This window comes from Chlamydotis macqueenii, chromosome 1 (genome assembly GCF_036417535.1).
Source record: "Chlamydotis macqueenii isolate bChlMac1 chromosome 1, bChlMac1.mat, whole genome shotgun sequence".
NCBI classification, from domain to species: domain Eukaryota; kingdom Metazoa; phylum Chordata; class Aves; order Otidiformes; family Otididae; genus Chlamydotis; species Chlamydotis macqueenii.
The window spans coordinates 198,333,813-198,351,449 of record NC_141556.1 but is presented as its reverse complement, the minus strand read 5'-3'; the positions used below and the strand labels follow the sequence as shown (position 1 = coordinate 198,351,449).

Genomic DNA, 17,637 nt, shown 5'->3' with positions numbered 1-17,637 from the left:
ATTTTTGTTTTTAATAGTGAAGATAGAATTTATTTTCTTAGATTAAAAAGTATGTTTCTAAATATTGATATTTAGTTAAAGGAGATACTGTGCTAGCACAGTGTCCTATTTTTGAAAAATGCAGAACTTAGTCTGGATTAAGAGTTGTAGTAATTACTTGCACTGTAAGGTTCAGGCTTTCTGAGTATGAAACTCCAGAAAACTCCAGTTGTCCTGTGGTCGTTTTCATCAGCTTGACAGAAGCATGCAGTGAGGTTTTGGGTCTCAAAAGCCACGTAGGATGTTTTTTGTGAACTTTGATATATGTTTATAGTTCTGAATTAAAAAATACTAATTCCTTTTAATTACAGAAGGAATAAATATTCCAGCTGACCAGCCAATTATTAAACTGAAGAACTTGGAGCATGTTGTTGTTCCTACCATGGAAATTAAGGTGACTGAGGTTGAAATAAATATATATAATATATATAATATCAAATCTTCAAATCAGCTTCAAATTTTTATAATGGCATTCAGGGCATATATCTCTTCATCAAATTCCCACGTTCTTTACAAGTCAGCCTACCAGGGGTACCTTCTCTGTCCAGTGGGAGATGCAGCGACAGATGCTTTCCTTAGGCTTTAGAAAACCTTGACCCCAAGTCTTACACTTACTGGATAGTGGCTTATTGTACAAAGACAGCTTTGCCACTGCCGCTGTTCCCACTGACTAGTCTTTCATTATCCAGAGGGGTGATGTGCTACCGAAATCGCAGAGAGGATCTTATTTTGTAGGAGCTAGCTCAGGGTTTCAGGGAGGCACTTGATGTCCAGAGGGCTGTGAGAATTGATAGGCCTCTTCAGCTGTTCCTAAATGGCCAGCTTACATGTTTTTACATCCAGTAATGGTGAATGATCCGTTGCCGTTAGCATGAGTGGTTGATTGGACGGGCCCATAAGCACTCATTCTTAGATGCCACACACTCTACCTGGAAAACTTACCAGTTTCAGGAGTGTAGAGTTGCTTTTTGGGCCAGCCACCTAAAATTTACATGTTATGAAACCAGACTTCCCTATGTTGAAGCCTCTCAGGCTATGTCTATAAAACTAAATAAAACAAGCCAAGGGACATTACGCCATTTGATTTCAGAGGCCAGAAATTGCCGTTCATGCTAAATAGCATTTGTTTGTAGGGCTCCTGTTGTCCCCAAGTGTTGCTCCTTCATATGACTCGATTGTCCTTTTATTTCCCTGCCTTCTTCTCTGGTACAAACTATCTGAAATAGTTGGAGGTCAGTGATGTAAACAGCTGGAGGGATATTTCCTTACGGCTGACTGAGTAGGTTTGCTTTTCGGCATGAGGGTATGGAGGATGGCTGACAATACGGATCCTGTAGACTGCAACAGTTTTAGGATTGTAGATTGGGTCCATTTGCAGCCTGCTCTAAGCCTAATGCCCCCCAACTGTACATGAACATTTCTTGAGAGAATGCTTGTTGGGACAGGCTGAAATTGTGTCAGAGCTTGTTCAGTGGAAGTCTGCATCACCAGGCCCCCTCTACCAGTGAGGTGAACAAGGAGGAAGCAGACTCACTCGTTTGCTCGGCGTATTTTGGTAGCCTTTGTGGGTAATGTCCTTGTAGAGGATGGAATGCTCATATTAATGTTTAGCATATAGTCTGCTAACGAGGTTTGCAAAGAACTCATTAACACTTTCTCTGAGTGAAATTGAGGTAATATTTATGTTCATTTTAAAGTAATTTATAATTTCAGGTGGATCCTACAGGACAGTATGAAAATTTGGTAACAATAAGGTCTTTTAAGCCAGAATTTCGATTAGCAGGAGGCCTGAATCTGCCAAAAATAATAGATTGTGTAGGATCAGACGGTAAAGAAAGGAGGCAGCTGGTTAAGGTAGGTTCTGTCAGTTGTAATGGCATCTCAGAGATTTGGCATGTTGGAATTTTTAAGTTCTCGTGTCGGTTTTCTCATGTATCGCTTCTGTACCATGAGCAGACTTTTGACAGTTCAGTGTCAGTTTTCTTACTTCAGGAATGCTTTAATAAAGTAAATTGAATAAGAAGTAATAAAATAAGAAGTAATTAAATAAGAAGTAATATAATAAAATTAATAATGTAATGTAATAATAAGTAATAATATCAAATATTTTTGTAATTATTTTTCAACAATGCATTTATATTCAGTAGCTTACCTGACAACTACCAGCCCTGTGACTTGCATGGTCATGTTTCAACTAGTGACCTGGAGTGTACAGCAAATAAAAGCCATCAACATTTTGTGTTAAATACCTCTTTTTTTTTTTTCTTCCCCTTATAAAAAGAATTACAGTTCTGAGACAGTCAAAAATATGCACATAGGAACACAAATCTCTTAAAAAAACTATTTCTCTTTAAACTCAAATTTATTTAATTCTGTCTGTCTTTGAATGTAAACATTCAGCAGCTGCTGGGAGAATTCTCTTTTGCTGTTAAGTATGGGGTAGTTTTGAAAGTTTTAAAGAGAAGTGTGAATCACTAGATCTGCATCCAGTAATCAGAACTGCAGTACCAACTGATGCTGCTTCAGCTGTGTGCTGGATTGCTAAATATGGCGAATGAAACATCTCTTTTTTAAAAGGGTACCATAAGGCATGTTGATTGATCAAAACCTTAATCAAATAACATTTGTCAAAAAAAAAAGGATTATGATTTACATTAGTTATGGTTCATCTTAAGCAGCTGAGCACTATTAGAAAATCAAATACAGAGGGAAGCATTTTATTGCAGGTGATTATTGTGGAAAAGTAACTTATGTTTTGTGGAATTTTTAAAAATAGTTTTCTTAAATTGCAGAATAAGAAGTTGAATGTTAGAAGTTGTTCTTTAATTGGTTTTTTTTGGTTATGCTAAAGGGGCGTGATGACCTGAGACAAGATGCTGTTATGCAACAGGTTTTCCAGATGTGCAACACATTGCTCCAGCAAAACACTGAAACACGAAAAAGAAAATTAACTATACGAAGATACAAGGTAACCCTGAACAGCTGCTGCAGCAGAGGAATAAATGCTATTGATAAAGCATATTTCCCCAGTCTCCTCTTATTAACCCAATATTTATTTATGTGTTATTAAAATAGTCACTGCTCCTTAAGGTATGGAGTAAACAATTAATACAATTTAGTTATTGCAATTAGAAAAATTATTACAGTTTAATTTTTTCCAAATCCTTAAGAAAAAAATATGATGCTAAATATATATGTAAATACTTCTCAAACCTTTCTTTATATGAACTTAAAATTGAAAAGAAATTAAGTCATGCCCTGTCTTTGAATTGTAAGTTGCTAGTCATTAAACTTGAGCATGTGAGTTTGTTTATGAATTCTCATTAATTTTAGTCTTGCGAGATTCCTTAATTAATTAATAATTAATTTTAATCTTGCAATATTCCTTACAATTGAATACAGAAGTCCCATCTGGATTCTGTTCATGCAGAATTTGAATTGCAGAGCTGTTTTTGCTGGAATTGGAAATACAGGAATAAATTCTTACTGTGAATGCAGAAAATGTATTTGAACAGGACCTTTCCCCTCCCCCTTCCTTTTTATGTGCTTGGGTTTATAATAATAGCTGTGGAGGTGACCTGTGAAAAAGTGATCGCTTAACTAGAAGTTGTTGGCTTTGACAGATGAGAAATTTGCACCCCAGAATCTGTAACATAGCTTATCTGAATTGCCAGCATAGTTTTAAGAATTCACAGGTGGAGATAGAGTCAAATTTTTTTGAATAATTTTCGATGAAGACTCAGTTTTTTATGTGTGTAAAAATGAATGAGAACAAGGGAAAAGAATGGGGGTTGCATTATGATATAAAGAGACACTGATAAGAAAATTGAAGGAAACAGGTGGTAGCTGTTTCTCTGAGAACAGGAGATGGTTCATTCTGGCCAGTTCTGTCTGCTGCAGCAATTGAGGTGACTGTTACAGTCAGTTATAAAAGTGAGAAACTGTTCCCTAGGATGGGAAGCAGACTAAAACGAACCTAGTATGTTCACGCAGCTGCCATGTGTTTGTTCCAGATTTTACTTTTTATGTGCAGTTTGCACAATACTTGCATTGTCCCATTCAGGCATAGCAAGCTGTTGGCAATCACAGGTCATCCAAAACACAGATGCAAACGTGCAAATTGAGTATAATCAGTAAGTTGTACCCAGTGGAAGGTTCTCTGGGCTAGGAAGCAATTTGCAAGTATTTGATAGAAAAACCTTGAGTGTATTTTATATATGTATACGTGTGCATTTACAACATATATTGTAGTCAGCTCTATGGTTTGGTCTTTTCTCTTTTTAAACAAACACAAATAGGCACGCATGCTCTGCAGCATCCATGTTCATAGTTGTGTGTGTATAACCCTCCCCCAAGCAGCAGTGGTTTTGTTTCTACAGGTGGTTCCCCTTTCTCAGAGAAGTGGTGTTCTTGAGTGGTGTGCGGGGACAACTCCCATTGGGGAGTTTCTTGTGAATGTCGATGAGGGAGCTCACAAGAGATACAGGCCAAAGGATTACTCCAGTTATCAGTGTCAGAATATAATGATGGTGAGTCAAAATAATTAAAGAAAAATACCTGGCTTATATTTTTTTTTACACAGAGGGTTGGGGTTTTTTTACATATTTACAGAGAATTATAAGCTATGCTTTTAGTCCATAATCATGAATATGACCAGTGGCATGGAATTAATTGTTCTTCAGACTAATCTAAATGCAGCCTAGGAAGAGTTTTTACAAAATCAAAATTTGCTAAATGAATTGGAAATCCAGGAAAATATTTCAATACAGCTGAATCTCCAGGAAGTCTGTGAACTCTTTTCTAGACTATAAATCTATTGGAATTCCAAAACCATCATTATAGAGACCCAACAAAGTCAGTATAAAGTTACCTTATAGATTTAGTTTATATTTTTCATGTTTGTCATTGCATTGAAAAGTCATTTTATTTTCATGAATAAACCAAAATTCTAAATACCAGTCATTGAAAATAAAAATATGGTTTTAGAATGCAGATGAGATTAATGTAGTGTCTTAATGGCTGTTAGACATGTGAAGGGGTCTGGCTTCCTCCACCGTGACAGACATGTACCCTGCACCCCCCACAGGGAGCCAGTTCAGGGAGCTAAGCCAGAAGAAGACTAACTTTATGTAAAATGGCAGAAAAATACTTGGTTCAGTAGATACAAGTAGGGGAAGGTTCTTTCTTCTGATGGTAGGTAGCTGCTAGATGGATTCAGCTGCTTTACTTTAGTGCCAGAAAACACCTCAGCATACATGTAGAAAACTGCAGATTTTACTTTATATCACCATGATTGTGCAAGAAATAATTTCCTTTTCAATCTGTATAGTACTGACAGGATGAAAGTATGTGTAATTTTGGCTTTGTGCAACTTCTGCATGTGAATGAGTGAGAATGACTTTCTCACATGAGCCATCAGCTAAGCAAAGGTACCAGAACAGAATGCAGGGGGAAGGATCTCCCAACAAGATGTGCGTACCTGTACATGCTTATAAAACAGATACACTTGCTAAGCCAAAGAAATGGGAGTGTGATTTTCACGTGTAGCCCATGAGTTGTGTACGAAAATGTACTTGTTTACTAAAACAGACAGATAGGTGCATTAGTGATTGCTGTAAAAAAGACATTAATTCATAGCTCAAAGAGAAAGGAGTGAGAACAGCATTTGATGGAGGGGAGATGGGTAGGAAGGAGGAAGGTATGTCTTTCAAAGGAAAATATAATTTCCTTTCAAAGTAGTCAGTCATGGGGAAAACATTTCTTATTTCTTTAAAGGATGCACAAAAGAAACATTCTGAAGAGAAGTACAACATCTTCATGAAAGTTTGTGAGAACTTTCAGCCTGTGTTTCGTTATTTCTGCATGGAAAAATTCCTGGATCCAGCTGTGTGGTTTGAAAAACGGTTGGCGTACACCCGCAGTGTGGCTACATCTTCTATAGGTATTTTACTGGATTGTTAACACTGAACGTTTATGTTATGTAAACAACTAATTTATCCCATTTCAGAAATAGTGGCTATTCTGCTTTTGTCACATGTCAGAAAAAGGGGATTGAGGGGCAAAAAATGCCAGCAAGAACACCAGCATTATTTTTATAATTAAGATTTCACATATGTTCCCCACCCCTTTCTGCAGTTTCTGCAGTGAAATTCTGTGGTTCTTTGTTTTATGTAGTGGTTTGTGGTTTTAGATTCTGGTAGTTTATTTGAAGTTTCTTCCTGACTAATTCTGTTCTTTTTGATTTAACATTTACTCATTTCATCTGTTGCCTCAAATGTTTTAACTTGAGTTGAAAAGCTTAATCTTTTACTTTCTTTATACTGGCATCATCAGCCATGGCTGAAATGGTTTTTTAAGCTTTGGCATTTTTCCTTTGATATTTCTGTCTTACTAAGGAAATACATGTGCTTGGATTGTGGATTTCCTTTGGATGACTCAGGTCTGTATTGAGTCTCTGGAAGACATTTGATAGTAGATTGTATACATTGCAGTAGCTCCTATTTTTAATGTAGCATGTTGTTTATACACTGGGTTTTTTTCCTAAAAAAAAAAAGGTAGTAAATCTAGAGTTTAGTGGAATTCAGATGAAAGATTTTTGTAGGGAACACTACTGCTACGTGGACTGCAATCCATGTCCATTAGCTAATAGAAAAACAGTAACAGGTATACCTTGCAGGACGGGGGATTTTGTTTGGAAGGTTTCATATTTAAGGACAGTAAAGCACTGAAATAGGCTTATGTGAAAGATCTTATAATTTGCATTACTGGAGATTTTTAGAACAGACTTAGGCAAGAATTACTCAGGAACTATTTAGATATAGTTGAGCTGCCCCAACTGAATTACGGACTGAATTTTGTCCAATCCATTTTTCTGGATTATATGATTCTGTGAGTTAAAAGGTTTTCTTTAAAATAGTAATAGTAGCAGACTTTAATTTTATTGTGCACTTGCTTTTTATCTTTTTTTTTTTTAAAGCTGTGAAATTGCTTGGTTAATGTGTCTACAGAAAGAAATGAGCAAGAAGTCTGTGGAGTAGATAAAACAATACCCATCTGTATGAAAATAACCTTTTTGCAGTTGCATTTGGTTAACCTTCTTGGATTTGTGGAACGGCATTTGCTCTTTATGGGAGTAATATGTATACATGGGGGGAAGAAATACTCTCACGTTTAATTTGTTTGCACATGTTACACTGATTCTAATAATACTCTCTGTTAAATTTTCCCTGTTTTTTATGGCATGTAAATATGGTTTCAGCACTTACCTTTTTCTTTTAGTTGGCTACATTCTTGGACTTGGAGACAGACATGTTCAGAATATCTTGATAGATGAACAAACAGCAGAACTAGTGCATATAGATCTGGGTAAGTGGGGCAGGCAAGAGAACCTTACTTTTTCTTTACTTCAACATTTTAAAAAACATTTATTATCCTTTCATTTAGGGGTTGCTTTTGAGCAAGGTAAAATCCTTCCCACCCCAGAGACAGTTCCATTTAGATTAACCAGGGACATTGTGGATGGAATGGGTATTACTGGCGTGGAAGGAGTCTTCAGAAGGTAAGTGCTCCTGTATTGCATAGGGATAAGGAGGCAGCAGAGTACTTTCAGCATTATGATTGTTACATGTTAAAGAGTTCTGATGCTTGAGAGGAGACTCGGATTTCTGATAATATCTAACCTAAGTGCTGTCCTCTAATTCATATACTCATATAACCAATTACAAGCTCATTATTGTTGCTCACCTTTCCATATTCCTCACTAACTACTGGGTTATTGCCATCCTCTTGTGGAATTCAGGAATGGCTCAGTGCTTCCAAAGGCTCCACAGCTAAATTTCTTCCCTTGATTTAGACTGCTGGATTTTTTTTGCTTCAGAACTATGTGTTACTTTCAGAGCTATACTATATTATTTAGAGCTCTTAAGCTTCTTTGAACCATTTTGTTCTGTCTCTTATTTCTGTTCAGTTTTATGTAAGTAATTTGCAGTCTTTTTCCTCTTTTGGATCATATATTTGATATCACTTATGCAAGTGCAAAATACAAATCCCACAATAGATTTGAGCTGCAAAACTGAAGAATCCCCAAAGGGCTGACTTTCTGTGAACCTCCATCCTTTCCCCAGAATGACCAAAGAGAACCCTAAAAAGCAGGACATTTCTCTCATTCAAGATTTTAATGATGTTCATGACCATAGTACTTGCAAACCCCAAATTTCATGTTTTTAAAATGTACATAGGGTAAGTGTGGTCTTTGTAAGGTAGCAATTAATGTTAATAAGTAGTTCCTAATAATACCTTTGTCCTTTGAAGGAACAGTCACTGCCACTTCTGTTCTAAACATGATGCTCTCAAATTTCTTTGTTACTTTGTTTCTTGTTACTTCTGAAACCTTTGTCACATGATACAGAAAAACATGAATTGTTTGGCTCCAGCTTAAGTAAATGCAGTATGAAAGGCACTGGTGCAGATGCGGTTTCTGCCTCAGCCAGACTGACTTGTAATTAGCAGTACTGGTGTAAGTGCATAGACACGCCATCTCAGGGTTGGGTGTGAACATAGTCAGTTAACTTTGTCGTGTGTGTTCTTGTTCTGAAGCAGACAGGAGGAGTAATCCCGCTTTCACTGGAGTACCTGTCCCATATGGAAAGTTTTGTATTCCTTCCACAAGCTCAGTTTACGTGAGGGTGATTGTAGGTAGCCATTTCTGTACCTAAAGTCATTGCAGAGAGTTCAGAAATAGCTTAATGTCTCTGGTACTGGATCTGCTCATTTCATGTTAAGGAACCCTACCAAGATTCTCAGACATGTTGCAGAGCACCTCTGGCACACACGTTTTCGTCCAGCCGAGCAATTCTGCCATTGTGGAACACCTCAATGATCAGTATTGAGGTATTCCTCAACTCAGTGGTTAATTCTATGTGTAGAAACATTTCAGAAACACTTTTTTTTTTTCCAAATGGAAACATCAGAGAGGTTACTCATTTGTTAGAAATTAACCTTTAAGAAGGGTACAAATATCCGTTATTTAACTGATGAAAATACCATTCCATTGTACTGTAAAGAACCTAAAAATACATAAAATATTTTCTAGATGCTGTGAGAAAACAATGGCTGTTATGAGAAATTCTCAAGAAGCTTTGCTAACTATTGTAGAGGTAAGCATTTTTTCATTCTTTCTGATAGTAACCTGCCAGAATATCTTTGGTTTCTTGTCTTTGTTTTCCTATGCATTACTATACCAAATATATTCATGTAGGGATTTTTGTTCAATTTTAATTTAGTAGTGTTGGTCAGATTTGTTAATTCATGCAATCTTAAATAAAATCAAGACCAGCTTGCATTTATTTCAGGCATATGCCGTTTTCCCTCCCCAGCATCTAAATGCTCCTAGCCATAGTGCAACATTCCGAGCATGAGTAGTGCCGATTGAATTAAATCCTCTTTGCATAAGTCACAAAGATGAGAATTAAACTGACTTTTAAAAAGCAACTTATACTATGCATTAAAAAATAATTACGTGCTTAGAAGTGTATTAAAAAAAATCATCTCTTCATTGCTGAGGTGGGACTGAGTGGCAAAACTGAGTCAAGTATGAACAACGCAAATACCCACAAATGATCAACTGCAGTTTTATTGTTGGATTGTCTACTAAGCAATTTAGCCCAATTCTATTGGTTTCTTTTTAAAAACTGAAGGATCCTAATATTGTGGTTAGTGTGGGCATTACCAGCTGAGTGTTTCTGTCCTGCTCGGGCACTGAACTAGCAGTGATTAACAGTTTAAGTTAGAGTTTTATTTACTGTGTAGGTGCTGCTCTATGATCCTCTTTTCGACTGGACCATGAACCCCTTGAAAGCTTTGTATTTGCAGCAGAGACCAGAGGACGAGGCTGACATGAGCTCTACACTCAATACTGATCCACGAGAATGTAAAAGAAAAGCCAGGTGCAAAATCTTTTTCTTACTGTCTGCATACTGCACTGTTGCCTTGCTTTATGGTTTTCTTACTGAATGTTGCTCATGTTGTTCAGGATCCACATCTAGTGCACCTCTTTTTTTTTTTTTTTTTTTTTTTTTTGTTCTGCCAGCAGTGATGACCAGAGTTTTAACAAAGTGGCTGAGCGTGTTCTGATGAGACTTCAGGAGAAGCTGAAGGGTGTTGAGGAGGGAACAGTGCTCAGCGTGGGAGGGCAGGTGAACCTCCTCATACAGCAGGCCATGGACCCTAAAAATCTGTGCCGACTCTTTCCTGGATGGAAACCTTGGGTGTGACTTGGAAGGATCCAGCACATTTTTAGAAGAAATCTATTTTTATGCAGCAAGTGTCTTAACATTTCTCATTGATATTTCACAATTAAAACTTGTATCAGGAGCAGCTGTGAAGGCTTATAGGTATTAGTATTCGGTGGATGTTTTGGGGTTTTTTCAATAACCTGTTACCGAGAAAATGTTTTTTGTCCATTTATATTCATCATACAGTATAAAACACCCACCAGCGTTTTGATGTTCCTTGTGACCTGCAAAGACTTTGCTTGGGCTTGCTGGATGCTTTATATTCTTAAAGCCCAAGATTCATCACTTTTGCGTAAATGTTAAATAGCTGGAGTCTTGTATATAATCATTCTGTGCGGTAACATGACTGTAGAATGGATGATCTGAAAACCAGGAGTCACAAAATAACTAGCTAAAGTGCATTTCAAAAGAGGAATTTGCCACTTTAGTGCTACAGTGAATGTAAAAGAAAACCAGAGAACCTCATGTTTAATGAACTGAGGACTCTTGGGCCTGGGTTTTTTTAGCTTGGTTAAGTGGACACTCCTTTATATAGAGACGGACTTTGAGCCAAGTATAATACGGATGCTTTTTTTCCCTGTTGTAAATTAAATTATGCTGGTACTTTATTTTTATAACGTTACTTTAATAGTATAAAAGAATTAGAAATATTTAGCTTTTGTAGCTCAGGCTTCCTTGATAAAATAGACTGACTATACAATGAAGCCTAGCATGCCATATACACCTCTAAAGCAATCAGTCTTTTTGTATCTTGAATAAACACCTGTCAGAAACATTGCAGTTGCAGAGCACAAAAATCTCATTCTGATCACTCGTAGTTTTACAGAAGACATTGCTCCTTCTGAAATAAAAAGACCTACAGTAATTGGATGGTCAATGAATACAGGTAATAGGAGAATCCACTCAAGTAACATTTCACTGGTGTATTTAATAAATCTTCCCAAATCAGCTCTGTATTTAAAAATATGAGTAAAATTTGGCATACTCTCACGTTTTCTTAGTTTACACTTTGTCCATTTTTACAGCAGTGTAAGTGAAGGATTTCTGTTCTAATTAGCATTGAACTGATTTTTATTTGTACAGTGTTCCCACAATTTTTATGCTGTATCTTTGTTTTATAAGTTAATGTCAACATGGCAAGATGAATCTTTTGTATTATGTTTTCATGGAGCTGACATAAATTTCTGTTGATCTTTGGAACCAAAAGTGCATCCTGGCTTTTCTGTGGGGAAGAGCTCTTATCCAGGGATACGGTGATTTGTTCTCTGAAAATGGAACTTACCTCACAGCACGCACTCTGTATGTGAATTCTAAATGACACTTAAGAAAGGGAGAAAAGTCCTACCAAGCAATTACAGAATGGCAGGTAGGAAAGGATTAAACAAAAAGCACTTTGAAGTTTTTATTTTTAAGCACAGATTTTTCAAATTGAGTACTATTTCTGGAATTTTTTCCTCATGCTTCCTATAGAGGAAATTCTTTAGGCATTTTGGGGGTTATTTCATACTAGAACTCTGGCTAATCATATCAATGAACATTGCATAAAAGCACTTGGCAGAGCCTTCATGAGTGACTGATGCTCCACTTGACGACTTTTATCTTGCTGGGGTACAATTCAGGGTTTTTTTACTTACAGCAAACTGAAATAATGAATATGAATACAATTGTCTGAGGAAAGTCTAACTTCAGAGGAAATAATTTAAATTTAAGAAATTTTAATTATTCCTTAAGAAATTTAATTATTCCTCTGTGATGCTGTTAACTTGGTGTTCGGTGCCTGTATTTTGAATGTCCATACATTTTCATTGTTCAAGCCGAATGAAATGCAAATAAAAATGCACGTAAATGTTGTAATGTAATTGAAACCTGCTTACATTATTTGTAAGCTCCCGTAGCAGTGAAACACTAGTTAGCTGACAAACATATTAAAACAGTTGGAATTATTAACAAACCTTAGCGTCTCCAAAACAGTGTCCCAATCAGCATGACACAATCCTGTTGCTATGAGATCTGAGTTCAACTAATCTAACATTCTCGAGGTAACTGTCATCTGTCCAAAGCCTCACGTAGCCAAACTGTAACTACCAGAGACCGCTTTTTGTTCCAGTAACACCTTGATTTTTAAAAGTCAAAATCAGAAAGTGAATGGTTTGCAGAAGTGTATCACGTATAGATACACAGTTTCCTTGTATAAGAATAGAAAAATAAAACCTGGGTGGAAATGCTGTTTAATTCTGAACAATGGTTTTCTCACAAATCGCTATTACTGATGGTAAGGTGGATTAGTATTTGAGGCCCTCAAATACATTTACTGTATTAGTAAGCTAGAAATAAGTCAAGTTGCCTCTTTAGTATTATTTTTTTTTCTTGGAATGCATCTTAGTAATTTTAAACATTTACATATAGAAAATATAATTTCTAAGAAAAATAAGCCTGTGATTTAGTATGATGGGGAAGAGTTTTTAAGCAGCAATATATTTATTTTAAATCAGCTTTTTCTAGTGAAACTTCTGTTGGAGAAATGTCCTCAGGTACTTCATCACTCATGACTTACCTGGAATTTCCAGAAACTCAGTCATTGTACCCCTGAGCTTACCTTTGACTGAACACTACTGTTGGATTTTGGCCCATCAATAATTAAATGTGCCTACAGTCAGCCAAAGGTCAATCTGAAATTACACAGTTGTACAATAGCTGAAACTTGTGGTATGCACGTTCCACAACGTATCTTCCACCCCCACCTTAGGAGCAAGGTAGTGCACCATAAACTTTATCAAGACAATAACTGTTCGACAGAGAGTCACAGTCCTCAGTCTCCAGCCCCGCTCCCAGCCCCCTAACATGCCATGCAAGTTGTAGATCACACTTGTCAACAGGAGAGTCTTTGCTCAGCTGAGTACTTCCCATGGGCAGCTTCCAAACCAAATGTTTTCGTGGACAAGAGACTCTTGGAGTGCTCCTGACCTGTGTTCAAGTGGTTGGCACTTCAGGACTAGAGCAGTATTCCTTTTTTTAAGATTTCCATTCTGTGAAGTTTGCCAAAATATCTGAAATAACTCTTACATTATACAAATCTTTAATCTGAAAGTAACATCAGCTTATTCAATTAAAATTTAAAAATTAAGTCAGTTACTCTTATCAGACAAAAAATGAAGCCGTACCTAACCAGCCTCATTAGTATCTCTCACTCTGCTTGTCTTCACATTGGTTTGTTTCATTTCTCTAGCAGACTCTCTGACTATGCCCACAGGCCAAGTCCCAGGATGGATCCCTGTCTGCCAGGATGGATCCCTGTCTGGGGCTCTTCTGGGTGCCACGTACATTTTATCGCCTTAGGAGGGACTTCTGGTCAGTTTCTGAAATACCTCTCTGTTGCAGACCAATCTGCAGCTTTAGGATGACGCTGAACCCTGTGTTGCATGACTGGGGTGTAACATGAGGTTATCTGGGAGTGTTCCAGGATACAAAGCCTGTTGGGCCAGTGAGTAGCTGGGAGGAGCAATGCAGTGCTACCTCACTGTCTCTTTTGGACCCTATTCCTGGAATGAACTCTCTGCCAAACTAAAGATGAGTATTGCTCAGAAAGAGCCAGCTGGTGCTGTCCAAAGCAGAGCCCAGAAATGAGATGATTATTAAGCAGTGTGAAGAATCAGGAATCCAACTTGCTTGAGCCATGGCCCTCGAGCATGGTTCCTGGCCCTTTTCTTATTTAGCAGTATAGACAAAGACTTCAGTTAAGCAAAATCCAAGATGAATTAAATGGTTCTTTAGAGCTTAGGGATAATGCTTCAGACAAGCCCTGTGGTTAGGCTTCATCTTCCCTAAAAGCGATACTGACTGCAACGAAACATCCCCTTATAACATTCTTTGCTGAGCAGTGCTTCTGTGTTCTATCAGCTGCCATAAGTAAAGCAAACGGCCTTGGACAGAGAGAGAAGAATAACAGTTTATGGGTGGACTGCCAAAGACATTTAAGTAAATGTTTCCGAAACAGGTTAAAGATTAAAATTCCTGGTGATAAGTGCTAAAAATAAGTATCACTTTGTAATAAGTTTTTCAGGTTCCAGTATAAAGTTTGCACATTAATTCAGCAATCTACTGTGCAGAAGCCTTCTACTGTACTCTGAAGAAATGCATTCTGAAAAGGGAAATTATTGCAACTGTGATTTTGAGCAGAACTAGACTCCATTGCCATTTGTGTTTCTAAACAGCAGAGTCCACTATACAGCAGCTGGTATCTGCTTTTTCAGCCAGGGAGTGCTTGTTTAGTCAGCTTCTGTTGCTGAAATTACAACTCCACATCACAATGGAGTAGAGCAAAATATAAACAAATATTAGCAAAGTTGCCACTTAGGATTTGTGTCCACTGGAATAATGTCTTCCTCAGAGAAAAGGTGAACTCTATAGTATTACATCTGGTCCTGATATGAAGTCTGCTTCTTCTACATGAAAGGGAGTAGAAGTTTCTGTTCTTTTTAAGTTATGGTGCGGAGTCTGTGACAATTCATAGGTATTGTTGTGGAAAAACAGCAGAAATGGGGGGAATGGAAAAATACTGCTTCCCAAAGTTCAGCTGACAATCGCGACATAAGCTATAATATTAAAAACAGTCTTGAGGTAAGACAAAGTTGCTGCTTGTGGGAACGGAATGCAATTGCCATGGACAAGGCCGACTCTGGCCTAATGGAATGTACAGCATCCTTGAAATGGGGAACAGAGTGGTACAGAGGTACCACGGTTCATCCCTGTTATCAAGACTGGCAAAGATAATCGCATAGCTGCTATCAAGGAAAATGGATCGCAACTACTGTCTCAGCAATGATGGTGAAATCGTGTCCTGTAGCTGAACTTTGCTCATTATAATGTCATTATAATACCAAAACACACCTCCATCCCAAAAGCTACCTGCCTCTGAGGTGCGACCACCCCTCACTGAGCATGTGTTCTGAATTTCTTTTAGTCTATAGCTTTAAAAGCAAAGCAAGAAAAATTGACACCAATCCTAACAAAGGTATGTGTGACTAGAGTCATTCAAGCTCCACATAAAAGTTAAAAACCATCTAAAAATGGCTGAAGGAAAGGGAGATATTGGGGAAGACCTCCATCGGCACATCTGGGACCAGTTGACGAGCTGACCCTCTCTATCCCCCACACAGGGACGCCTGTTGGGTAAGAGCTCTGTGTTATGCGCCCTTAGATACCAACATCTTGCTAGCTATTAAAGCTTATCACAAGTTCTGTGTGTGTGTGTGTATAGATATATATTGTTTCAAGTTTGTTTTCACAGTCATTATCTTATCACCGGCTGTCTTCGAACCTTTATCATGTCACAAATATATATAATAACATTTGTTTATCTAGAAATATAAGTTTCTGGAAACTTTAATAATTGATATAGGGGATATAAGGGATTTGTCTTAGTGTCGTGGCCTGTGAAGAGTCCCTGAACAGGTTAGGCGACCACCCTCCGACCTTGTGGGCTGTCCAGAGGGATTTGTCCCCGTGATGCTGTCAGCACCAGCCTGACAGGCTGGCCAAATGGCAAAGGGTTCGAGGAAACCCCCCTTGTCCTTAAACGCAGTGTGGCAGGCTGGTCGGATACGAGAGTCTCATCTTTCTTGGGAAACTGGCAGGCTGGTCAAATCAAAAAGCGTTCGAGGTAACTCTCCTCTCTGTTCTCTGTCGACACAATATCGTGTCTTATCGTGACAAGTGTGCTGTTACTTAAGAAACTGGAAGTCTAAACAAAAGAGTGAAAATGCAAATAAAGACATAATTCAGATCTTTACTTATACGTGCTACAAATCCTTGTAACACTAACTTAAAACTTAAAAAAAAAAAAAAAATCAAAGCTAGAGACAGTTCTATTCGTGTTACAGAAACGGAGATAGAAGAGAATTAACTTTCCTTAAGATTGCACATCTAACAAGCTAGTTTCTGTAATTATAAGACATAATCTGATATCAAGGCTCTGGGTTTTTACTTAATAATTTATACTTAGCATTGCTCTGTTGTTAAAAACTATTATTTATCACAAAATCAGTTTGTTGGCCAATTTTTTTTCCAGACAGTAAGTCCTAAATTACATCAAACAATTTAAATTATATAAATGTAAATGAGAAGAGAATCTGGCTCTTTGTATGATTTTGTTTTCTTTTTTTTGGCTTGCCTCACTACCTTAACCAGTCAGTGATGTATGTTAACACACCTATACATTGCACAATCCGTAAGTAGATCATACACACTAAAAGCCCCTTGGCTATGTCAAAACACAGAAACTGAGGCCTCACTGATGCCCTATCAGCACAGAGCAGTCCTACCGGTGTAATTAAAACCAGTTTTAAATCAATTTATTTAGGTCTGTGAAAACCACTGTGGGTGCAAACCTCTGTGTGTCGCACATATGTTTATAATTATCTCTTATCTGTTTATCTTCATCCTGTCATTTCCACACGAGGTCTCGTAAAGCAATGACAATAAACGAGGTATTGTGTTGAGGCAGGCATTATATACGGAAAGATAAATACAGACCTCTGAGACCGTGGTTCTCCTCGGAATATACAACGATTACTTAAAGCAAAAGTGTTCTGTCATCATTCAGTTCCAAATTACCAGCTTTATTTTATGTAAAACACAGACGTAAGCTTGTGGGCTCCCTGTCTGCGCTGTTCCCACTGTCCGTCTCAATTGCTTTCCTTCTCACGCCTACACTATTTTTCCCCTCTTATTTCTAATTATTTCAAAGTATCTTTTTTTTATTATCCCAAAAGCGTTTACTGGATGTGGCTTTCAGCCCGTCTCTCCAGCACTTCACTCACTGTTTCCTGTTTTCACTACAGCATCTGCTCTACAGATGTAGCTGAGGGGTCCTTTTTACAATTTGCTGCTGTGAAAGAACAACTTATCACTTAATTATAGGCATGTTTGAAGCTTTTAAAGTTAAATAATGCTTTAAGAAAATGCATGTCTGTAAAATCATTTCAATAAATTAATCTGATGGTATAAAAAGAAAAATTCTGTTTGCATTTCTATCCTATTGCATTGCCCAATTACTCTTTCTTAGAAATGGTCTTGGTAACCAAGTGATCCTGCTGGCTACACACCAAGTATAATGGATACACCGAGTTTAATGGATTTCTTAGCTGGAGGAGGAGGCTGTTACAACATGTTCTGTATATAAAATAAGTAATTTACTTCAAATGCTGGCTGCCACAATGCATTTAACATATCCAATTTATGAATAACTCATTATTTTTATATTGGTCTTCCAAGTCTCTCTATGAACTACACAGAATTTACTAAAAAA

The 17,637-nt window shown here is 37.4% G+C and overlaps 1 protein-coding gene across 1 annotated transcript in view; it reads left to right on the top strand.

The window, feature by feature from the left end:
* The window catches only part of ATM (ATM serine/threonine kinase), a 77,672-nt gene extending 65,109 nt beyond the window's left edge, over window positions 1–12,563 (top strand). Inside the window, exons 54-63 of the mRNA XM_086739561.1 lie at window positions 351–433; window positions 1,753–1,893; window positions 2,891–3,007; window positions 4,419–4,568; window positions 5,815–5,980; window positions 7,318–7,404; window positions 7,483–7,597; window positions 9,131–9,194; window positions 9,847–9,983; window positions 10,127–12,563. Coding sequence (XP_086595687.1) covers window positions 351–433; window positions 1,753–1,893; window positions 2,891–3,007; window positions 4,419–4,568; window positions 5,815–5,980; window positions 7,318–7,404; window positions 7,483–7,597; window positions 9,131–9,194; window positions 9,847–9,983; window positions 10,127–10,310 — 1,244 coding nt within the window. The 3' untranslated portion in view covers window positions 10,311–12,563. The remainder of the gene's footprint in view (window positions 1–350; window positions 434–1,752; window positions 1,894–2,890; window positions 3,008–4,418; window positions 4,569–5,814; window positions 5,981–7,317; window positions 7,405–7,482; window positions 7,598–9,130; window positions 9,195–9,846; window positions 9,984–10,126) is intronic.
* Window positions 12,564–17,637: the final 5,074 nt, after the last annotated feature.